The following is a 24,566-nucleotide window of genomic DNA, read 5'->3' as shown; positions in this document are numbered from 1 at the left end:
TGAACGCCAAACAGAGCATCAAGGGCTACTGTCTATGCGGTTATATTCTAACATATTTTTTACTTACCTCAAAGCCTGTTAAAAGGCTAGCGCAAGCTTCAGTCAGTCCGCTCTTGGCGGACTGAACCTTCTGGATCACCGTACTCATAATAGTACGGTGCTCCTCGTCGATGGAGGCGCCGTCAAGCACCTCAAGCAGATTGTTCGGCACCTCCAGTTGGACGAAGGCCGCCGGCTCAGAAGGCTTGCTCCTCTTGGAAGGAGTTCGCCTACCACGGTCCGGAACTGTTGAAGATTCCGGCGCGGTGTCCGGCACAAAGCTGGACTTGGAGCCCTGGGGGGTCTTGTCCCCTTTACTCCTGGGGTCCGGGAGGTCGCCTTGCGGCTCCTCCAGGACCACCTCCTCCTGCCCCGGAGCTCGTTGCGACGCCACTTCGGCGTCGTCCGCAGTGCGGGGGGAGACAGCGGGCGGAACTGAGTTCACGTCCGATGAATCCAGGGAGCCGCTCGACGACTCGTTGAGTTCGGCCCGGGGTGGACTGCATAATTACATTCGACATTAGGGAAAGCTGTACAACAAAGGAACATCATGAGTTATTCTGATATCCGAACTTACAATTTCGCCGGACGCCTGGCCCTGTCCGGCCACTCCTCTTCGTCCTCATCGGCGTCAGGGGCGTAGTCCGGCGGAGGGGTTTTCCTCTTCGTGGACCCTTCGGCCTCCCCTACTGGGGCGGCCTTCCTCTTCTTTCCTCCCCCCGCTGGAGGGGGGAGGTTTCTTCTTCCTCCTCCTCGTCTTCACGGGAGGGGTGCGTCTCGGGCTCGTCGGACGACGAGTCCGACACCACCATATGCCGGGAACTCTTTCGAGTCCCCGTGGCCTTCTTTTCCGGCACCACATAAGGCGCCGGAGCTAGCAGCTTCACTAGTAGAGCTGGGGCTGGGTCTTCGGGCAGCGGAGCCGGACAGTTAATCGGTCCGGATATCGCCCGCCAAGCCTGTCAAAGGTAAGGGAGTTTAGATCCCGCATAGAGTTAAACTATGAAAAAAGCTGAACATCCTGTAAAAGGTGAAAATAGCTTACCTCGCTAGCGTGACACTGCGAGCTGTATCCGCGGTCCTCGGAAGCGGATGTGGGAGCCTCGGCACCTTTGATTAGCGCCTTCCAGACGTCTTCATACGTCGTGCCGAAGAGCCTGTTAAGGGTTCGGTGTTGTGCCGGGTCGAACTCCCACAGAGTAAAGTCCCGTTGTTGACACAGGAGGATTCGGCGAACGAGCATGACCTGGACTACATTTACAAGCCTGATTGGCTTGTTTACCAGGGACTGCATGCATGTCTTCAGTCCGGTCACCTCTTCCTCGTTACCCCATGATAGGCCCGTCTCTTTCCAGGACATGAGCCGCGTGGGGGGTCCGGATCGGAACTTGGGGGCTGTGATCCATTTCGGATCGCGTGGCTCGGTGATGTAAAACCACCCGGCTTGCCACCCCTTTAGGGTCTCTACGAAGGAGCCCTCGAACCACGGGACATTGGCAATCTTGCCCGCCATGGCGCCTCTGCACTCCGCCTGGCTGCCGCGCACCACCTTGGGCTTGACGTTGAAGGTCTTGAGCCAGAGGCCGAAATGGGGGCGGACGTGGAGGAAAGCCTCGCACACGACGATAAACGCCGAGATGTTGAGGATGAAGTTCAGGGCCAGATCGTGGAAATCCAGGCCGTAGTAGAACATGAGCCCCCGGACGAATGGGTGAAGTGGAAAACCCAGTCCGCAGAGGAAGTGGGGAAGGAATACTACCCTCTCATGGGGCCTTGGGGTGGGGAGAAGCTGCCCCTCCTCGGGAAGCCGGTGCGCGATGTCTTTGGACAAGTATCCGACCTTCCTTAGCTTTTTGACATGGCCCTCCGTGACGGAGGAGACCATCCACTTGCCTCCCGCTCTGGACATTGCTGGAGAAGGTTGAGGTGGGAAGTGCGGGCTTGGGCGCTGGAGCTCGAGTGCGCAGGAGATGGATAGGCAAAGGAGGAAGAAGGCGTAGGTAAAAAGGTGGATCCTTATCCCCTTATATGGGCGGATGCGGTTGTGCGTCCCCACCTGCCTAGTAAAACTCGCTTGCCTCCCAAGCGCCGTGATAAGTGGCGCAGTTGGATTACCCACATCCGTATTGATGAGAATCCCGTAAAGGGGGTACACGATCTCTGCTTTGACAACACGTGCCAAGGAAACCGCCTCGCAAAACATGCTGAGGTGGAAAAGTAAAAAACGATTCGAGTAAAGGACTTGGCCGTAGTGTGATGACGCACTGCGAAATACGTCGGCAGGTCTGATTTGTGTCAATATTATTCTCTCTATGGCAATATGTGGAAACTTATTTTGCAGAACCGGACACTACTCTTGGTGTTTACAATCTTCTATGAAGGACTTGGAGGAGGAACCCGCCTTGCAATGCCGAAGACAATTTGCGCGCCGGACTCGTCGTCATTGAAGCCTGGTTCAGGGGCTACTGAGGGAGTCCTGGATTAGGGGGTGTTCGGGTAGCCGGACTATACCTTCAGCCGGACTCCTGGACTATGAAGATACAAGATTGAAGACTTCGTCCCGTGTCCGGATGGGACTTTCCTTGGCGTGGAAGGCAAGCTTGGCGATGCGGATATTCAAGATCTCCTACCATCGTAACCGACTCCATGTAACCCTAACCCTATCCGGTGTCTATATAAACCGGAGGGTTGTAGTCCGTAGGCAATCAACTCCATACACAGCAATCATACCATAGGCTAGCTTCTAGGGTTTAGCCTCCTTGATCTCGTGGTAGATCTACTCTTGTACTACCCATATCATCAATATTAATCAAGCAGGAGTAGGGTATTACCTCCATCGAGAGGGCCCGAACCTGGGTAAAAAACATTGTGTCCCTTGTCTCCTGTTACCATCTGGCCTTGACGCACAGTTCGGGACCCCCTACCCGAGATCCACCGGTTTTGACACCGACAGTGGGCGTCCAGTGCCCTGTGGGCAGTGGTTCCTGTTCGTCTCCTGCATCGTCGTCCATACCGTCGATGTTTTCGGAGTCGAAGTCGAGCATGTCGGTTAAGTCATCGACAGTGGCTACAAAGTGGGTGGTGGGTGGGCGGTGAATTTCTTTGTCACCCGCATCCCAATCCTGCCATACATGGTTCGGCCAGGATCCTCCTGATAAGGAGAGAGACTTTAATGAGTTCAATATGTCGCCAAAGGGCGAGTGCTGAAAAATATCCGCGGAGGTAAACTCCATGATCGGCGCCCAATTGGATTCGTTAGGAACGAGCGCAAGCGGTTCGGAGTCCGTGGCCGGAGAAGGATCCGACAGTTTTACAACACGGCTCTCGTGAAGGGTAAGGTCGATATTCGGCTCGATCGCCGCTGAGGATACAGCCTCCGCGTCGGGGTCCATCCACCTGTCCATGGACGGCGCAACTGGCTCCGAATTGAGAGTCGGAGCGGCTGCCGGTGCGATCTCCTGGACACTGTCCGATAGTAGAGTTAAATCGTACTCATCGTGACCGTGTGACGCACAAGGCAGGGGCTCGAATCCGTCGAAGATCAAGTCTCCGCGGATATCGGCCGTGTGGTTTAAGCTTCCAAATCTGACCTGGTGGCCAGGGGCGTAACTTTCGATCTGCTCCAGATGGCCAAGCGAGTTGGCCCGCGGTGCGAAGCCGCCGAACACAAAGATCTGTCCGGGGAGAAAAGTCTCACCCTGTAGTGCATCGTTATCGATGATCGTAGGAGCCATCAAGCCTAACGGCGACGACACAGAGGAACTCTCAATGAAAGCACTAATGTCGGTGTCAAAACCGGCGGATCTCGGGTAGGGGGTCCCGAACTGTGCGTCTAAGGCGGATGGTAACAGGAGGCAGGGGACACGATGTTTTACCCAGGTTCGGGCCCTCTTGATGGAGGTAAAACCCTACGTCCTGCTTGATTTATTCTTGATGATATGGGTATTACAAGAGTTGATCTACCACGAGATCGGAGAGGCTAAACCCTAGAAGCTAGCCTATGGTATGATTGTACGTTGTCCTACGGACTAAAACCCTCCGGTTTATATAGACAGCGGAAAGGGCTAGGGTTACACAAGGTCGGTTGCAAAGGAGGAGATATACATATCCGTATTGCCTAGCTTGCCTGCCACGCCAAGTAGAGTCCCATCCGGACATGAGACGAAGTCTTCAATCTTGTATCTTCATAGTCTAACAGTCCGGCCAAAGGATATAGTCCGGCTGTCCGGAGACCCCCTAATCCAGGACTCCCTCAACCATCTTTTAAAAGAAAATCCTCATATGACCATTTTTGGTGATGCCAACGTCCATGACGTTTGGGTTGCATGGAAAACGGCATGGTCCATGACGTTTTGATGCTAAAGTTTCTCCCGTGTGACTTGGCGTCTCTGAGAGAGGATGAAATGCCACAAACCATGGCGTTTTGTCGAGGGGCAAACAACATGGACCATGACGTTTTTCATGCAACCAAAAAGTCATGAATGTTGGCGTCATAAAAAGGTCAGGATTTTTTTTGAAAGGGGTCAAATCAGGCTAAAATATGAAAAAGTTTAAAATAGTGATTTGTTTGTAAAATGATCGCTGGGTTTCAAGCATTAATTTTCTAGACTCACTGTTTCCCCTGTCTCCCTTCCACACCCCAAGGTGCATTGCGGACCAGCGCCAGGTTGCTATAGGATTCTTAGAGTCCAAAAGCATTGCCCCGCCTGCTAATTTATATTTTCGTGCGACCAATTAATATAGGTTGGCCAGCTATTTTTCTTTTATTTTATATTTGTGTTGCTTTTTTACTTAAGTTTTAAAAATAATTAATGTGCAAGTAATTTCACAAGGTATTTTACAAAATGTTCTTGAAATTTCAAAAAATGCACATGTTGTTTCTTTTAAATATATTCATACATTTTAAAATATATTCATGACATTTTATAAAGTGTTCGCATGATATGTTCGCACATTTTAAAAATTGATCATAAATTTTTAAAAAAGTGTCCATGATTTAAAAATGTCTGCGGGTTTGAAAAATGTCCGTACAGTTACAAGCCATGTTCATGTATTGCTTCGAACGTGTTCACACATTTGACAAATACATACAAGTTTAAAAGTATTCATGTGTCTAAAGTGTTCACATTTTGGAAAGAAGTTCATGAAACCTAGAGACTATTAGAGAGTCCTTTTTTAGAAGTTTTCATTGGCTGCATGTGGTACCAGGCTTTTTTTTTTTTGAAACGGGGTACCAGGCTTTTTTGTCTCACAAGGGGACAAACAAAACGTGCAAGGGAACCCTGATGCCCATGTACACAAGAAAAAAAGACATGCAAGGGGTGTGAAGACTACATGGACCCCATGTGACAGTGGGTAGGACGTGCTGTGTGGGCTGCTCGATCCCTTGAATGTGTGGGCAGAATCCCCGCATCGAAGCCCATAGAAGTTTTGCCCTTTAAATCCTGTCCGAAACCCCACGGTCCGACCCGTCGACATAGTCGAATAAACCGGGCCGGTCCAGGAGTCTCCAAGGGACTCGAATAAATCGGGCCGGTACAGGACTGTCCAGGCAGCGTGGGCGGTATATAGGGACGGGACGCCTCATCGCGCCGCCACCCACAAACGCCGTTCGCTCGTCCCCCACCCTCCCTCTCTCTCTCTCTCTCTCGTCGGTGCGAGCGCAGCTGTCGACGACCCTCCTCCGACTCGTCGCTTCACAGGTGCGCGTCTCCTCCCCTCTAAAACCCTAACCCTTCACCCCCTCGCTTTACCAGATCTCGACGCGACCTCTTTTCGATTCGACCCCGTGAATCTGCCGATTCCTACTCTCGATTTTGGATTCGGGGAAGTAGGAAAAATTAGATCCGTGTAGAGGATCTTGTCCCGACCTCGCGAATCCGCGTGCCGAGCCACCCCGTTCAATTTTCATCTCGTTGTAGGCGCTCGTTTTGCGTATGTAGCTGGGGGTATGATAATACCTTTGCGTCTGGTGGTGCAATCGTGGGGTAGAAAAATCGAGCGGGTGGAACCACCCCTCATCAATTTTATTTTCTTTGCAACACAGAAATTCGATGGCTGGATATGCAACTAGTACAGTATGTATCAATTGTGTTGCTAGTGATAACAGCCATAATTTTGCTTTGCACACAAACCTTGCCCAGTAGCTGTCTGGGAGGTGTCGCTTCTTTTGTACTGGCAGCTCGCGCTGTCTTGCACACCAAGGTGCTGTAAGAGATAACTTCTCAATCACATAATCATTTTATGTCGAAGCTTATCATTTGGTCATGACTAATTTTATTGTATTATTAGTAAAAAAACTTGCAAAGTTTCAAATAAATTCTCTGAGAATCCAACTACTGGACCAATCTTGTAGCTCGTTTCATATATGTGGCACTTAATGGATGTGATAGTCTCTGAAATGCGAGACTAGAATTTTCACCCAGCATGACAGCAAATTATGTTATTTATATATACATTTTTTTGCTCCTTTCTGGGTTAAGCATGTACTTTGCTGTAATTATTATACATATTTCTAAGTGCTCCACATCTTTGTACTATTCTGGATAGTAGTATATTTCCTGGACCTTTTTCCCCCGATTTAATGATCTAAAATGGTGTGCAGATTAGGTTTTTAAATGGACGAAATAGAATTCTTTTTGGACGGATATAGCATGGCCTACCTGAGAAGGAAGTATTCATGTGCGACACAAAAAGTTGCTTTGTTTGTGCCTTTTGGTTTTGTGGGCTCTTTTGCAGTTGCAGGGACTGAGGCACTAAGCATCTTGGTTTGAAATTTTACCTTGTTTATGCAGTTGCAGGGTTTCGTTCTTTGCTTTTCACTATCCGAATGCAGTTCGGATTTTAGGCCAAATAATGGCTTCATTCGAAAAACACTGTAACCCTGTATATGATTTATTTTCTATATCCTGCATGTTTCAATATTAACTGTTTTGAGTTAGGTCATAAGACACAGTATGGATTAGTGTTATGCTTTGTACTGCAGGCCCTAGCTGCTCCTCCTCAGAAATTAACCTTAATGCTCAATTGAAGTCCTTCAAGTTACTGGTTGCCAATCTGTAATGTTAAAGATAGTAAATAAAAGTACGGCGTGCTATTATAGCTTCATCCACTTGGAAAAAATCTCACACAGTTTGTGAAATAGATAGCACCTGTTTAACACTAGTTGTGCGCAAGGCATTTTCCTTTGGTGAGAATTACATGGGTTAGAATCTGGCATATACAATTTTCCCTTCTGTTTTTCTTGCATCAACTAGCAGCTCTTGCAACATCACAAATTTTGATCGCTGTTACGCGTCTACTTTTACTCCATATAAGTTTTGAAACAAATTATAGTTTAATTAGTTTTAGGTCAGCAATCTATGAAACACTTAGACGTTAATTTAAATGCTGATTATGCAAGGTGCTACTCTTTTAAAGACTAAGAGCCTTATGCATACCGGAGCACTGCTAACATGTGTTTTGATGATTGTGCACTAAACATTTGACTTTGCAGGCTTGTGGTCAGCTTGACTGATATCAAACAATGGCGGAACACTTGGCTTCAATATTTGGTACAGAGAAAGACAGGGTCAACTGTCCATTTTACTTCAAGATTGGAGCTTGTCGTCATGGCGATCGCTGCTCTCGCATCCATAACAGGCCAACCATATCACCTACTATTGTGCTCATGAACATGTATCAGCGCCCTGATATGATTACCCCTGGGGTTGATGCTCAAGGCCAGCCGATAGATCCCCGCAAGATGCAGGAGCATTTTGAAGATTTTTATGAGGATATCTTTGAGGAACTGAGCAAGTTTGGTGAGATTGAGACCCTCAACGTCTGTGACAACCTTTCTGATCACATGATAGGCAATGTGTATGTCCAGTTCAGAGAGGAAGATCAGGCAGCAGCAGCTCATACCGCCCTTCAGGGACGCTTTTACTCTGGTCGCCTAATAATTGTTGACTTCTCTCCTGTGACGGACTTCCGTGAAGCGACCTGCAGGCAGTATGAGGAGAACACCTGCACTCGTGGTGGGCACTGCAATTTCATGCATGTGAAGCAGATAGGTAAGGATCTCAGGAAGAAACTCTTTGGGCGCTACAGGAGATCGCAAAGAGGAAGGAGCCGCAGCCCAAGCCCACACCATAGGAGAGAGCGTCGTGACCGTGATGACTATCGTGGCCGTGATGATTTCCGTCGCGGTGGTGGCGGCGGTGGCGGTGGACGGAGGGGTGGGAGCAGCAGGCATGAAAGGCACGACGATGGAGGAAGGCGTAGGTATGGAGGCAGCCCTCCGAGGCGTGCAAGAAGCCCTGTGAGGGAGAACAGCGAGGAGCGCAGGGCCAAGATCGAACAGTGGAATCGTGAGAGGGAGGCGAAGTAAGGGTGACCACTGTCGTCTGGGTGTGTCCTGTGCTGTTCTTCTATATATTGGTTTTCGTTCTGTAGTTGCTACTATGCTTGATTTGCTTTTCTGTTCCTGTAATTTAGGTGACTTCACCCTGAGACTTTGAAATTGTCACTAGTGTGCTGCCGGAAACTTACGTTTTAGCTACTTCGAACTTAATCGTACTATAGTTGTTTCCCATTTTTCTGACGCTGGCTGTTCTAACTTTGCTGCCTGGAAGTGGTGCGAACGGTGCTGGTTGCACTTTGGTTCCCTTCTGTTTGATTGGAATGCCCTTGCTATCGGTGGTATCATATAAGACAGGCTGTCGATGCTGAGGATATTCTCTTCTCTAGGGTGGATTCCACCTAGACTGGGTCGTTCGTTCCCTGCGACGCCACGGTTTCTCTCTCTTGATCGACGGCCATGTGCCACTATGGCACACCAAGGCCGGCCGATTTCTGAATTTCATCACTCTAAACATTTCTCTTGTTAACCTCGCACGTAGAGGACGACGTCTATTTAGGGGGGTATACTTATAGTTCTATAAAGAAGATGAGCACGGACGGCTTAATTCTGGGCATTTTTGTGGGGGAAATTCAGGCATTCTAACTCTTCTACCAATTTGCCCAATGGCAATTTAACAACGAAGTTCTTTAAATGGAATTTACATGCATGCAAGAATCTCCTACCTCATGTTTTTTTTTGAATTTTAATATAATTTACCTCACAAGCTGTTAATCCAAATAGTGTCCCATCTTTCCCGGTGGATTTGGCTCGATGAGGACTTCGAAACAAGATGTTGATATGTTTCAACGATTTTTTTTGTCATTACCAGCTATCACATTTTGTTTATCGTCATTACGAAACAACAATTTTGTATGTTCTTAAAGAGTGCAATGTTACTACCTCCATTCCTAAAAGTAAGATGTATTTTATTTCGTTAAGACATGCATTTGACCAATAGTTACTCTATAAATACAGATTCATATTTAAAAGTACTTTGTTGTGATTGCGATTTTGTATCACATAAATCAAATATTAAAAGAGTAATTGTTGGTCAAAGTCTTGTCTTAACGAAATGAAGTACGGCTTATTCATCGGAACGGAGGGAGTATGTAGAGCTAGGGAGACGGGTATCCATGTGTTAATAATAAGTAAGAAAATGCATCAACCAACACAAGTACCATGAACCAATCTTTAGTGGTGTATATATCGATGTTCAATGGCAACCAAGTTAGTTTAATCTGACAATTGGGTGACTAATAACATGGCAAGTAGGTGGGAGTAATCCGACAAGTGCCAACGGAAAAAAAGTTGTCGAAACATGTCAACATGGAATGTACTTTTGAAGATCTCGTCGCAAAAAAACCCAATGATGAAGGCAGATCATCAACCGAGATAACAATTTAGGAGATAAAACTTCTATAAAATATGAAATCAAAAGTGTCTTTGCTCATATCATGCTTATGTGTTGTTGTATGCATGCAAGAGAGGGGTGAGAGGGGCCAGCTAGGAAGGCGAAAATGCAGGACGGTTCTTTAACACAATCCAATTTTCTTTCTTGGAGATATAAATGGAAAATGATGCAATATTCGTGTAGTTAAGTTGCCTATTATAGTGGCCGCCTCCCATACTATACCTCATTCAAGAGAGTACTGTATTCTCAATATTTCATAATATGAAGAAGTGAACGGACGTGTTTGTAAGAAAAACTAGTCCAAAAATCAACCTCCGGGGATGTGTTGATTAATTAGAAGACAAACATGTAAAATCCTAACAGTCGGGAAACTATTCAGTTAAAATTTGCCTAAAACAATCATGCCAAAACTAGATGTTGCTCATCCACTACAAGCACCTCCCCTGTCACCAAGCCGCTATCTCCATCCCCATGTCGACCTCCACCATCAGGCATATCATCCACCTAGAGTTTTTAGAAAGTGCCTTCAGGGAAGAGGAATAACAGACATTGCCGTTGTCACACCAACCATTATCCAGGCATGGCTTTCTCCTAGGGCAGTATATATCACCATCATACCAAATGTCAAGGGAAGGGGATACCGCACCGGCTACTCAAATGCGACGGCCATGGTCGAGGGGTTGAAACAAACTCATTGGCAATGCCTCTAATGAGGAGAAATGCACCCACAACTGATAACATTTCCATCATCAACTACCACGACTATGCCACAACATACATCCACACCACTTCTTCCCTAGGTCACCACCCAACTGTTCAAAATGCCTCCACGCACACACGAACCTCCAAAGGGCAATCACGCAAAGCATTCATAAGTTGGTTGCACCTAGTTGGTAGCACGCACACACAAATCCGCACCAAGCCACGTAGGGGCCACTAACGCATGGTCATCGGAGAGATAAGACCACAAGTTTCAATACAAAGATAACGAGATACCCATATCCCACCCATGAATAATACACGCAGTATGTTTAGAATGTTGTAATGTAATTATTTTTTGCCTCTATGGAGACAATATAAGGTAAACATTATCAAATCAACGACTCGCTTGTGTTGTGCACCTCACCCTTTTCAAATAAGTGCCAAGGTAGCATAAAACACTTTGTTCTCATTATTCAATCCACTAAAAGGTGGAAAAGAGAAAAAGAAGTGATAATGTACTATATGTCTATAATGATAGACAACCACTAATCAAATGGGGCTTGACATATTACAACCAACAAATACCAACTCTATTATTGGACCATTTTATGAAACAAGGGCGAGAGTTAAAAAATACCATGCAAGTGTATAGGCTGGGCACCTTTGAAGCAAACCCTAAAGGTTTAATAATATATCCATTATGAGCTATGCCACCTAAATTCCTACCACAATTAGTAGGTGTGAAACTATTTACCAAACTGCACACTAAGCAGACAACCAATCAACACTAATGATTTTGTATACATTTGTTATTAACACTTTTGCAACGAAGTAGTGTGTGGGAAATTAAAAAAGTCTATTTCCTAAACAAAAGTTAATGTTTTTATTAGAAATAAGATTGTTCCCTGTCAGCATATGATGTACGACAACCATCCATTGTCTTTGACCCATCTTAATAGTCGCATGACTGGATGCAAAAGTAATAGAGTGTTCACACAGAAAAGTAATACTCCATCTAATGAAAAAAAGTGCCATGTCGTAAGTTCAAATTTGAACTAAAGCTGAACGAAACCAGGATAATTTTTTTTGGATTGGAGGGACTACCACCTCTTTTCAAGAACAAGCAACAACATTTGCTTGTGACATATGTAATGTACTTAGAGCACCTCCTCCATTTGACATATGTAGTGTACTTCGAATATCATCGCCTCAGTTGACGATCTCGGTCCAATTCGTGTCTCGTCTTTTTTTTCGAGAGTACGTCAATAGCGTACCATCTTTTTATAGAAGGGAACAAAGCAATTTACAAGAAAATCAAAGAGGCTGCGAACAGGTTTCGATCAAACACCAGCACCCACACCTACAAAAACCTAAAGCTACTCTCTCGCTAGACGATTAAGACCTCCTACTCCAGCGACCCTCCATTCCTTAGTTTCATCATGATTTGCGCCTTCAATTGCAGAGGCTGCAGCTGCTAATTTACCCGAAGGAAATATGCCCTAAAGGGAATAATAAAGTTGTTATTTATATTTCCTTATATCATGATAAATGTTTATTATTCATGCTAGAATTATATTAACCGGAAACTTAATACATGTGTGAATACATAGACAAACAGAGTGTTACTAGTATGCCTCTACTAGACTAGCTCGTTAAACAAAGATGGTTAAGTTTCCTAGTCATGGACAAGAGTCGTCATTTGATCAACGGGATCACATCATTAGAGAATGATGTGATTGACTTGACCCATCCATTAGCTTAACACTATGATCGTTTAGTTTATTGCTATTGCTTTCTCCATAAATTATACATGTTCCTATGACTATGAGATTATGCAACTCCTGAATACCGAAGGAACACTTAGTGTGCTATCAAACGTCACAACGTAACTGGGTGACTATAAAGATGCTCTACATGTGTCTCCGATGGTGTTTGTTGAGTTGGCATAGATCAAGATTAGGATTTGTCACTCCGTGTATCGGAGAGGTATCTCTGGGCCCTCCTCGGTAATGCACATCACTATAAGCCTTGCAAGCAATGTGACTAATGAGTTCATTGCGGGATGATGCATTACGGAACGAGTAAAGAGACTTGCCAGTAACGAGATTGAACTAGGTATTGAGGTACCGACGATCGAATCTCGGGCAAGTAACATACCAATGACAAAGGGAACAACGTATGTTGTTATGCAGTTTGACCGATAAAGATCTTCGTAGAATATGTAGGAACCAATATGAGCATCCAGGTTCCGCTATTGGTTATTGACCGGAAGTGAGTCTCAGTCATGTCTACATAGTTCTCGAATCCGTAGGATCCGCACGCTTAACGTTCGATGACGATCAGTATTATGTGTTTTGATGTACGAAGGTAGTTCGGAGTCCCGGATGTGATCACGGACACGACGAGGAGTCTTGAAATGGTCGAGACATAAAGATCGATATATTGGAAGGCTATGTTTGGACACTGGAATGGTTCCGGATGAGTTCGGGCATTTTCTGGAGTACCGGGAGGTTACTGGAAACCACCCCCCGGGAGTCAATGGGCCTTAATGGGCCCTAGTGGAGAAAGAGGGCAGCATGCAAGTGGTGGGGCGCGCCTCCCTAGGCCCAAACCGAATTGGTTTAGGGTTTGGGGGGCCGCGCCCCCCCTTCCTTATCCTCTCCTTCTCCTTCCTCCTTCTCCTAGTAGGAATAGGAAAGGAGAGGGGGGGGGGGGCAAACCTACTTGGAGTAGGATTGCCCCGCCGTGGGCGCGCCTCCTCCTAGGCCAGCCCTCTCCTCCCCCTTTATATACGGGGGATGGGGGCACCCCATATACACACAAGTTGATTGTTTAGCCGTGTGCGGTGCCCCCCTCCACAAAATTTCACCTCGGTCATATCGTTGTAGTGCCTAGGCAAAGCCCTGCGTCGGTAACTTCATCATCACCGTCATCACGCCATCGTGCTAAGGAAACTCTCCCTCGGCCTCAACTGGATCAAGAGTACGAGGGATGTCACCGAGCTGAACGTGTGCAGATCGCGGAGGTGCCGTGCGTTTGGTACTTGATCGGTTGGATCACGAAGACGTTCGACTACATCAACCGCGTTTCATAACGCTTCCGCTTTCGGTCTATGAGGGTACGTAGACATACTCTTCCCCTCTCATTGCGATGCATCACCTAGATGGATCTTGCGTGTGCGTAGGAAATTTTTGAAATTACTGCGCTCCCCAACATTACCCTGTCAAATACCCAAGCGTTCCTCTGCTTCCAAACAGCCTAGGTCGTCATCATGAACAAGGAGTCGAAGCCTTTCCTCTCAGCCCTTGGGAGGGCGTTTCTAGCCTCCTCCCACCATTGTATTGGGTGGAGAGTACTGACGGGGGAGCGATGTTCAACCTAAAGTGACCCAAGACCAGATGCCACACCTCTCTAGCATACGTGCATTGTATTAGGATGTGGTCCACTTTGTGCTCGTCTTGGAGACAAGTGAAACAGGGAGAAGCCTCGTCTTGCAATCCATGCCGTGTCCGGTGGTCCGAGGTCCATACTCTGTACTAAGAGGCTAACCAGATGAAGATCTTGCACTTCAATGGTGCCCAAGTCTTCCAAATGAGGGGAGCCGACTGGGAATAAGTGAGGCCCAAGCACAAACTTTTGTAGGTGGAGTTCGCCGAATATGCTCCCGACCTGTCGGACGACCATGTGAAGATATCTGGCCGCCCCTCCTCCCTATCGACGAGGGAAATTGCCTGTTGGAGGAGGTACAACTGCATATGCACAGTGAAGTTTAGCTCCTCCGGGACATCCCTCTCCCATCTTCTGCTCCCCAAGGCCTGATACACCGTACGCATGTTTTGGGTGCGAGTTGGCACAATTGCCAGGATGGATGGGGCTATGTCAGCCACCGCACGCCCGTTGATCCAACGATCACGCCAGAAGAGAATTTTCTTACCATCGCCGACCGAGATGGATACTAGGCTGTCAAACACCTCCTTGGTCTCTTTATCAGGCACGATCTTCAGACCCTGCCATGGTCGCTCATCATCCGTTCACCTGAGCCATTCCCAACGTACCCGAAGGGTGAGCGCTTGCAGCTTGAGATTCTTGACCTTCAATCCCCCGTGGCAATAGGGGCGGCAAATGGTGTTCCAGGCTACAAGACACTGTCCCCCATTGATTTTATCCTTACCGGCCCAAAAAAGGATCAAAGCCAGGAGTTGATATCGTCAAACACCCACTGCGGCAAATGGTGTTCATGTCTCGTCTTGATCTTAGCCTCACACGACAACCCGTCGTACCTTAATTTATTAGAAAGGACCTGTCTCATCCCTGGTTTAAATGTATTATCAATTGCATTCCCGATCGCTAGCGAGTCGACCATCTCCTCATTGACAATCTCTTCATATCCGCTCCATCCACCACCCGTTGCTTTACATCCCCTTGCACCATTGCTTGGACTCAAACACGCCTCTTGTCGCCAGAGTTGCTAAAAAAAAACACTGAAGCCAGTGATAAATTGTCTGCAATCTCTCGTTCATAGAGAATTATTTCTCAGAACAGCCAACCAACACCTTCTATCTGTTGAATTTTTGCATAGACATTTCACATAAGGTTGCGAAGATAAACGAGAGTCGCACTTCATTTCATTTCTCTCTCATACGAAACAAAAAGAACCTAAACAAGAAGCGAGAAAGGACAAAAAAGCACAAATCATATATCCCTTGTGCTAATTTCTTTTTTGATAGAACGAGAGCCTCCTCCTCCTTCTCCTCCTCTTCCTCTTCCCCATCTCTCTCATCCTTCTGACCTCCTCCTCCTCTCTCTCTAAAAAAAGCTTCTCGTGCTTATAAATACCCTTCCCTCCCTCCCCGTGCGAGTTCCTCCGCCCGATCCCCTTCCGCCCCCTCCCGACGATCGCCCCCGCTCGTCCCACCGCGGTGGGCGATCGCTCCTCTCCTCCGTGCGCGCGATTCCTGAGGCGAGGCGACCGACACCAGATTCCGCCGGCCGGCCCACCTCCCCCGCTTCGCCGATCGGATCGCGTGCTCCATGAGGTGACGATCTGTGAATTCCCGCATTACCCGCCGGGGTTTCACCCGATTATTCGGGCAGGATTGCGTTAGGTGGGCGCTAAAGCATCTGGATGGCTGCGGTGGCGTGAGTGGGAGCTGGGAGCTGGGAGAAGGAATTGGATTCGAGAGCGTGTGCAATTTGAGTGTTCCGTACGGCACAGCTCGCAATTTTTGTTAGTAGTAGTATGGTGATGGTGCGCCCGTGAGAGTTTAAGAGTGCATAGTTATTCGGTCAATTTTTGCTCGCTATTGTGGATGATTTTCTCGTCTATGGTTAGTGGCTACACTTTAGAAATTTTTTGATTTGCCTAATATTTCTGCTTTATCTGCTCGTGTTTGGTTTGGGGGAAGGGGGTGGTTGGTGGGCGTCGGGATGCTAAAGGGTGCATCTGTTATTTTTAGGTGAAACTATGATGCACTTCTTAGTGTGCAATTTCTTGATATTTTTTATTGGAGCTGCATGTGCATGTGGTGAATGCAGAGAATTTTGCTGAGAAATGATGGAGTCATGATTATGTTGATAAACAGGAATATTTACCAGTGTTCTTTTGTGTGGTTGAGTCATTAATGGAGTTTGGGATGTTGCACCTGCAAACTTTTTGCGAGGTTGGTAGTTGTTTGGTTGGGTGTTTGGATTTCTGATTACTTTTGGTCAGTGTGGAAGTAGATTGGGGGATTGATTTTGTATACGCATGGTATAGTAGGATTATATTGTTGCCTTTTTTTTGGATTTGTGGTCTGCTCTGGTAGTGCTGATGATATAGCCTTAGGTATATGGCAACAGGTTTTCGACAGTTGGAGAATATTTGTTGAAAATGAATTTTCTTGTTAATTGGTGGTAATTATGATTCTGGTGGTTGTTATATGGATTATGGATACGGTGTTAGTTGCTCGTAGATGTTTTCTTAATGCAGATTACATTATTTACCATTGTCATGAAACATTCAGTTTTTGCCTTTTTTTGGTTGTCCAAGCCAAGCCGTTGGTTAGTCTTAACTCGGTTTTATTTCTGTCATATTTCTCCCACTTCTATTCTTCGATTCTGTTTTTTTAAATGCAATGTTTTTTATTTGAAAAAAGGAGTTTGAGATAGAATTCAGAAACATTTTGATCTGGTGATTATCCCTCAAGAACTACAATAGCAATTCCCGTTCCACCCAGAACTTTAGGAATTCCTTGACTGAGATGTGAAAGCTTATGCCTCTATTATCATTGGATGTAAGAGACACGTGCACACTTTTCACTTTCTTTTTTACGAATGTTCAAACTTCATCTTCCCATTTTGTGTATTAGAAGTATCATTGCCCTTATGCTGAGATGGGAGAACTTATGTTGTATGGTAATTGAATGTAAGATTACACACCTCCCTTCATCATAATTTTCCATTTTGTTAAAAGTCTCCGTACTACATACTACGTTCTGTGTATTTTTCATTAGTGAAAAACTTACAATTGAAGGAAGTGTAAAATCAAAGAAGTCTTCAGTTTGATTATTTGTATTTAGTAACTACATGATTGAAACAAGTTCTGCCCTTGTTTAAAGTGATGACCATCTTCTGATTGTATGTCCTGCCTTGTTTCACCTTATACGCTATTCATCAACCTTTCTTTCAAAGTAAACCATTAACTGACACAAATTATCTTCTTTAAAAAAATTATGAACATAAGTTTTTTTTTTTGAGGATTTTGTTTTGGTAAATCTCTTCGGCAATGACAAACTGCTTCAACCAGCAGGAGAATGAGTGAACATGTCAAATGGGACTCCTAATTGAAAAAGAAACTATCCTTTCTAGACCTGTAACCAGGGGCAGTGTCTAGTGAGGGCAAACATGGATCATGTACGACCTTGAATTTTATAAGCCTCTGCATTGAGTTTTGGCCTTGCAATTGCTCGAAGTGGGAAATAGACACTTATGCAATGCAATTTCATTAGTGCCCAAGCTCCGCCACTGGCCTTGCAATTGCTCGAAGTTGGAAATAGATGAAATTCAATTTCCTTAGTACTAAGGCCTTTATTTTTGCCGAGCTCCACCACTGCCTGTAGGCACAAGATTAAGCATACGATTTGCATATTGTCATGAAAATAGAAGTTCTGAAGTATAAAATTGTGCCTGTCCCTACTAATCATATTTTGTTGACAACCTGCTGACAGTGTTATACGCATATACTGACTAATGTAGAGAACCACAAGCAGAACTGGTAGATATTAGAAGGTTATTACCCCCACCAATGTATTTCCTTATGTTCTTTGTTACTACAGATCCTCCCTATCATTTTAAAATCATTACTTTGTTTTCATTGTAACTTCGAAGGAGCAAAGGCAGTGACTTTGATCGGTTTATTTGCATTTAATATTGCTCTTCAGTTGAAAATGATTTTGTTAAGCTTCATGCACTAGCCAACGCAACCAAAAAGTCCGAACTTATGGAAAGGGCTAGGCAACCCGCATATACATTTAAACAGATTTTACCACTCTAATGATGTATTGTTTTCAGCCAGAATTAGGAAAAAATACTTTATGAAAGGGCAGATTGAAAAATCAGCTGACAAATTAAACAACTGTGAATAATTGCGATATGTATTCATATGCATTATGCCACGCTTGGTTACTTCAGTAGGATATAATCTATACAGCTCATTGGAATGGGTTGCTGCAAGCAATAACTAATGATTTGACTTCGAAGTTTGTATGTCTTCACATTCAAATCCCACTTAAAACACATATTTCTTACACCAGAGAAGTTGGATAACTTAATATGCGAACTCTGGTGAATCACACCATGTGTTGACTATCACCAAAGATTTAGCCATGGACAGGGATGCGTGGACGTTAGCTATCCACGTGCCATAACCATGACTTGGTTTTGATATCTTATGGGTTTCAACTCTAGCCTACCCCAACTGGTTTGGGACTGAAAGGCTTTGTTGTTATTGTTGTTGTGGTGGTGGTGAATCACACCATGCGTTGACTTAATCTTGTGCTGTTGACATATAAGCCTACTCTAGGGATGCAATGTCCGGATCTATTACCTTAGCTAGTTTATCTTCAAGTTTTTTGCAACATTACTAATCGTTCGCACCAATCCTCTTGGTTTGTCTGTAACATTGCCTTTATGTTACCACACAAGCATACAAATATGGATGTCTTACTATGTAAACTGCCAAGCTTCGCATATTTGATATATGTCGAATTTTAAGTGTGCACTGTAGATCTATTCACTTCATTCTAACAGTTGGTTTCTAATTTGATTTCAGGTAGAGGTGACGATAAAGCATAGTTGTTGACTTAGCTTGCAGTGGTTCTTTATCGAAGCTAAGGCAGATAATAATTGGCGTTATGGCATATCGAATGGTATGCTATCCCCAAGTCATTGATCTCGAGTCTGAGCGAGGGCATCCTCATGTTCATTCTGAAAGTTTAATTCACAATGGGAATGATTTGTCCGACCAAGGCGGTCAATATACTGTCAGAGTTGTAGGCAATGCTATGAATGCTGGTCTTTCTGATACACAGGGTTACTACAATATGAGCATGAATCATCCACATCAGCCTGTTCATAGTTCTCCGCCAAATTTAGGCGTTGATTCAGGTTTTGTCTTCCCATCAAATATGTACAACCCTTGCATGTCAACATCTATGAACAGATATGTCTCTCATGCTCAGAGCTTTGGATTGCCTTTAAACCAAGTTGTCTCAGGAAGTATGGATGGAAGTACTAGAAATGAAAATGTCAGCGAAACTGCTAGAGGATTCATTAAAAGGAAAAATGCCGCAGTGGCAGGAACTTGTCATTTTGTTAATGGATCTGCAAGCTCAAGCTCATCCTCTCATACATCTCAAAATCCTACACATAGGCCATGGGATCCTTCTTTTGAGTCAAATGTTTTTCCTAATGTCACACCATTCAACCCATCAGAATATCATAGCCACAGCACTTGGCCATCTGTGGAAGGATCTTCCATTACTGGATCAAATGGGTTTAATTTGATGGCTGCTCACCCAGAATCAGCACAGCATGGTAACTATACATTTCAATCAAGTCATGCTAGTCAGTGCTTTCAACCTGCCAGCACTACTTGGGTTTCCCAGGCTGCAACTGGAATTGTGGAAGGAGTACCACAGTGGTCATACATCAATGCAATGTCTAGTGTTCCAGGTACGTAAGCAACTAATAGAACAGATCTGAGTTTCCTACTGATAATGAAAACAGATTTGGAAAGAGTTGTACTTTCTAAGGATAAGAATCATTGTTCAATGCTTCTTTTAGTTGTTGGCAATGTGCATTGATGGCTAAACTAATAGTTTAGCTTTACATGTTAAGTGTCAGAAGCTTAGTAGAAAAATGGCCCCACCTACAAAATGAAATTGTGACAGAAGTGAAGTACAATTGATAGCATTTATCTTTCAGCTGTCAGATTTGCTTGTTCAGGGGAAATAATTGGTACCTCTTGCTTCCAGCAGGCAGATTTGCACATTCAGGGGCCACAGAAATAGTGAATGGAGGCTTTCATGAATATCAGAATGGCCCTTCAACCATTTCTCAAGGGCATTTACCTTATTTTCATCAACATGCTGTGCATAGCATGCAACCTCATAATCCACTGGATCATACACGAGTGCAAGTCCCTTACCAACAAGGCCACAATAATGGCATCTTGCATAGTGGGGTAAATCATTCTGGTAACCGGTTCCACTTGGGTCCAAGAACTCCAGGTCTCTTCTCTAATTCTGAGCGGTCTTTTGGGCCTCCACAGCATCCGTTCCTGGTGAACCCAGTTAATCATAGGAACTTAAGAATTTTGCCACCTCTGGTTAGTCTGCACCTCACTTCATTTATTTATTTTACAATTTCTGGTATTCAAATACCAAATAACTCAATAACTATTAGGATCACCATTTGCCTAATATGATACATCTGGTGTGTTCTTTTCCTTTTTGTGGAATGTTGGGAACTTTATAGGAGTCTTGCATGTCTTGGACTTGTGCGTTAGTGCATTCATACCTTAATGTGTTTTATGTGCTAAGTTATGGAATTTTGAATCTTACAAACTGGAATTCTTTTTACCGATTTCTAAATGGCCGATGTCCTTCAATGTAGAACTGAAGTGACCAGCCTTGCAATTATCTTGTTCTGGAAATGTTATCCATTGCATTGTTGTTAAGTCTCTTAATATTCTTGGGGAGTTCTTATTGAAATGTGTTAAGCTATGTGTTGGTTATTAGATTCAAGAAATTGTATTAGTTGATTCTTGTTGTGTTGTATGAATGCCTCGGGCCTACTGAAGCTTTTGCTTGGATACAATGTTTCTCACATTTGAAATTGCCTCTTGTTATTTTTATTTCTGGTCAACAGGAAGACGACTATTATACTCATGCATTTGACCTCATGTCCTTCCTGCCGCTATTTATTTGTTTTATGTTACCATGTTTTCCTTGGTGATGTGCGTGATACACACCTTGCAAAGTTACATGTACCTTCTTATGTAAGCAATCTCTTTCATGGACCCTGTGTACCAGAAGCTGAACCCATGTCTTGAGTACTACTTGCATGATCAGAGATAACCTTAATTGATGCGATCGATTAGGTTCTTGGCTGATTTTTTAAGCAGAAGTGGTCTTAATTTCAAATCCATCCGTGCAGACAGACTCGTTTCACTTGTGACAAACTTACAATTGTCACAGATAGTATTAACTTCTAAGTCCAGGCGTGCAAACTGGTTATAGTGTAGACCTCTTGAGGTCCCTGTTTTTTTGTTTCCGTTGAGGATGTCAATGGTATACATGTAGTTATATAACTATTTGTTGGCCCTGCAGCAGCATGGTGCAATCATGGATTTTTCGAGGTTGTATGAGGGGTCAAATGTAGTAGATGAGCATAGAGATATGCGTCTAGATATAGACAGCATGACCTATGAGGTACGTAAAGCTCATTCAGCCTTTGTGACTTCACCTCACACGGTATATCTTTTCTGATTTATTCTTTTATTTCTATCACAGGAGCTTTTAGCATTAGAAGAGCACATTGGAGACGTCAATACAGGTCTGGCAAAAAGCCACATTGTAGATAAATTGAAGACTAGCTTATATGTGCCAGGAGCAACCTGCGTGTCTAATCAGTCATCTGAACCTTCCACAGAGAATGAGGCTTGCATAATATGCCAGGTGCTTCCCTTTCACTATATTGTTTGTTACCTTGTCTTAGCCATGTAAAATTTCAGCTGTTCCAAACTAATGAATTGTCAACCAGCCATCAAATTCGTGTTGAACCACCATCACATCTATTGAATGTTTAATGAACTTGATCGCTTGAACTTAGCGTTCTGCACGGTCTAAACTTAATACTTATATGGATCTAAAGTAATGACTATAGCTTATGCGATGACTAATAATGCATCTACTTATACTACAGCGAGCAATGGCTAGTGCAGTATTGTAGGACCACCTCGTCTACAGCATATTACCCACCTCTGCGCAGTAGTGTCGTGTTGATGTTGAGAAATGTTTGTTGCTTATTTTGACAGTACAGTGTACCCACATCCCTTCAGCTTTCTGTCCATAAGAGAACCTATTTTCTCTAGGATTACTACTTAGTAAATTTAGTTGGAAATTAGCATTAGCAAATGCGCCGATGCATGGTGATGATCATCTAGAACAAAGTTACTCTGTTTCTTATTAGACAGTATAGTGTTCCCACTTCCTTTGGCTTATGTACATAAAATAACTTATTTCTCTAGGATTACTCCTTGGTAAATTGAGCTGGAAACTACTATTAGCAGATGGACCGATGTATGGTGATAATCATGTAGAACGAAGTTACTAAGGAGTGGTAGTTGGTAAATGGCCACCCATGCTTTTCTTCGCCATAAATATTGATTGGATTTGGAAAGGTGATGTCATGAGGATCGGTCACCCATGTGCTAGGCCCATGGTTCCAATCAAGTGATATGAACCCTTTAGTATCTCTTTAAGTAGAATTGTATCATTAAAAATTTTAAATTTAAATTAGTAATTAATCAACTAGAGGTAAGATAGGAGAGGCTTCTTTTAGTGCTCCACCTATGTGTGAACATTTATACTTTGCAGGGTGGTGACATGGCAGCATGCATGCCCCCCCTGTGATGTGCTAGTTCACTACCACCTCCATTCTAAATAAGGTGGGCATGCATTCCAAAATCCAACTTTGACCATAAATTATACCAATATACACTATATTTTTATGACTTCAAAATTATATCATTGAAAACTTATTTTGAATACAAATTCAACTGTTTAATTTTTGTGACGTATAACCCATATTTGGTTGGTCTAATTTATGGTCAAAGTTCAATTTTAAAATGTGTGTGCACCTTATTTATTGGAATGGAGGGAGTACATACTTATCAAGATTTTTACAGTGATTTATTTATTTAGTTTTGTGATCAGTGAGTGATTATAACTGGTCATTTAAATAGTCATGCATGCACACGAATCGCTATGATAGATCTGATGGCATTCAAAGGTGGAGCCGCTGCTCCATGGTTTACCTGAACATTAGTGATAAGATATCCCTTAGCTTTGGGCTTGCAGCCAATAGTTTAGATTATTAGCCCTCAATATAAAGAGGACACATTGAGATGAATTGATCAACCTGGAAGTACTAAACTCTGTCGTCCATCTAGTTTGTCCTCTCAATCCAAAAGGCTTGCCTGTTCTTAGTGCATAAACCCTTGTGATCATTTCGCGAACTTTGTGTAACTCTTCTACTTCTAGTAAAAATTCTGGTGTCCTTGCCCGATAATAAGCACTAGCTGGTTGGTGAAGCATAATCCTCGCGTGGGGGAATGCTATACGCTTGGTGGTTCTCCTCCAAGCAATGAAGGACGCCATGGAGGTGGCTATTCTGAGGCATATTGTATATATATCTGGTGTCACCGTTTGCATCGTATCAAAAATAACCATTCCTGAGATTAGCCATCCGCCTGGGGAGTTCATAAACAAAAAAAATACCTTTCCTAGATGAGCATTGCCAACTGGCGATATTTATCCTCGTGGGCCCTGGTTCATGACAGGAGGAGGAGAATGTAGTTTCATGCTGGCGTCCAATCTATTCCCAGTTCCTAGTTCTAAAGAACTGTCACTTGATGTATCTTGCAGGAGGAGTACGAGGCTGAGGACTGCGTTGGAATCCTGGATTGTGGCCACAGATACCATGCGGTGTGCTTAAAACAGTGGCTGACGGTAAAGAACCTATGCCCCATCTGCAAGACAACAGCTTTGTCTGCGGGTAGAAGAAGTTGATAACAAACAGGATTAATCTTTATCAGTTATTTGCTTCCGACAAACATTCAGATCAATTTTGTACATAAGAAGTGGTAGACTATTCTGCTACCTGTATTTGTTGTTCACCTTGTGATTGGGAGTAACTCGGCTTCCAAAAACTGTACAGACATAACATTGATCGTTCTATTCAAATGTAGAATGTTTATAAATTACTCAGTTGGACATACAGTGTATCATATGGTGGATCCGAAGGTAACTCTTAGAGTGGCATCTCTAGAAACTACCCTGTATATATGTTGGTTACCCTAAAACAAACAGAAACATGTGTTTTTTTACATTATTTAATCTTAAGAGAACTGATAATTGTTTCTGTTATTGGAGAGATTGGTCTGAGAGTGCCCAGCCGAGCACGAGTTTTTCAGCATATGGCTTTGGACGACAATGTTCTGTATTGTATAATGGATGATTCAACTCCGTCGTGCAGTTTTGGTTGAAACATGAGAAACAAAACCTCGAATCTGAACTCGCTCGTGTTTATGATGGGCTTTGCCTTAATTTTATTGCATTATATTTGTATTTTCTGCCATTGTTTTCATATCTTTTAATAAGGGGACATATGGTGTTTTTGTTTTCTTAGTGGCTGTACCGTACAAGTAAAAGATGGTTTTGCCCCAGAACTCTTCCCCTAATATTATAGCTTGTGCGCCGTACTTGCCTT

The 24,566-nt window shown here is 44.1% G+C and overlaps 2 protein-coding genes across 7 annotated transcripts; both read left to right on the top strand.

Moving 5' to 3' along the window:
* Positions 1–5,584: 5,584 nt before the first annotated feature.
* Positions 5,585–8,620, top strand: LOC125544360 (splicing factor U2af small subunit B-like). Of its 2 annotated transcripts, XM_048708023.1 has the most exons (3): positions 5,594–5,741; positions 6,644–6,720; positions 7,535–8,620. In XM_048708023.1, the coding sequence occupies exon 3, from the start codon at positions 7,565–7,567 to the stop codon at positions 8,408–8,410; it is 846 nt and encodes a 281-aa protein (XP_048563980.1). In that variant the 5' UTR covers positions 5,594–5,741; positions 6,644–6,720; positions 7,535–7,564; the 3' UTR covers positions 8,411–8,620. The 2 variants fall into 2 exon arrangements, with proteins under 2 accessions (XP_048563979.1, XP_048563980.1); XM_048708022.1 differs by lacking the exon at positions 6,644–6,720 and having other exon boundaries at positions 5,585–5,741.
* A 6,656-nt stretch (positions 8,621–15,276) lies between these two features.
* LOC125544358 (probable E3 ubiquitin-protein ligase ZFP1) lies at positions 15,277–24,072 on the top strand. 5 transcript variants are annotated; one of them, XM_048708016.1, is made up of 7 exons: positions 15,277–15,571; positions 17,741–17,801; positions 18,844–19,745; positions 20,048–20,400; positions 21,404–21,505; positions 21,587–21,751; positions 23,723–24,072. In XM_048708016.1, exons 3-7 carry the CDS (start codon positions 18,926–18,928, stop codon positions 23,864–23,866), a joined length of 1,584 nt encoding a protein of 527 aa, XP_048563973.1. In that variant the 5' UTR covers positions 15,277–15,571; positions 17,741–17,801; positions 18,844–18,925; the 3' UTR covers positions 23,867–24,072. The 5 variants fall into 5 exon arrangements, with proteins under 5 accessions (XP_048563973.1, XP_048563976.1, XP_048563977.1 ...); XM_048708019.1 differs by lacking the exon at positions 17,741–17,801 and having other exon boundaries at positions 21,407–21,505; XM_048708020.1 differs by lacking the exon at positions 17,741–17,801 and having other exon boundaries at positions 15,278–15,571; positions 20,051–20,400; positions 21,407–21,505.
* The last annotated feature ends 494 nt before the right edge of the window (positions 24,073–24,566 follow it).

The sequence above is a fragment of the Triticum urartu genome, chromosome 3, assembly GCF_003073215.2.
Source record: "Triticum urartu cultivar G1812 chromosome 3, Tu2.1, whole genome shotgun sequence".
In the NCBI taxonomy this organism is placed as follows: domain Eukaryota; kingdom Viridiplantae; phylum Streptophyta; class Magnoliopsida; order Poales; family Poaceae; genus Triticum; species Triticum urartu.
This window is presented reverse-complemented; position numbering and strand designations above follow the sequence as displayed.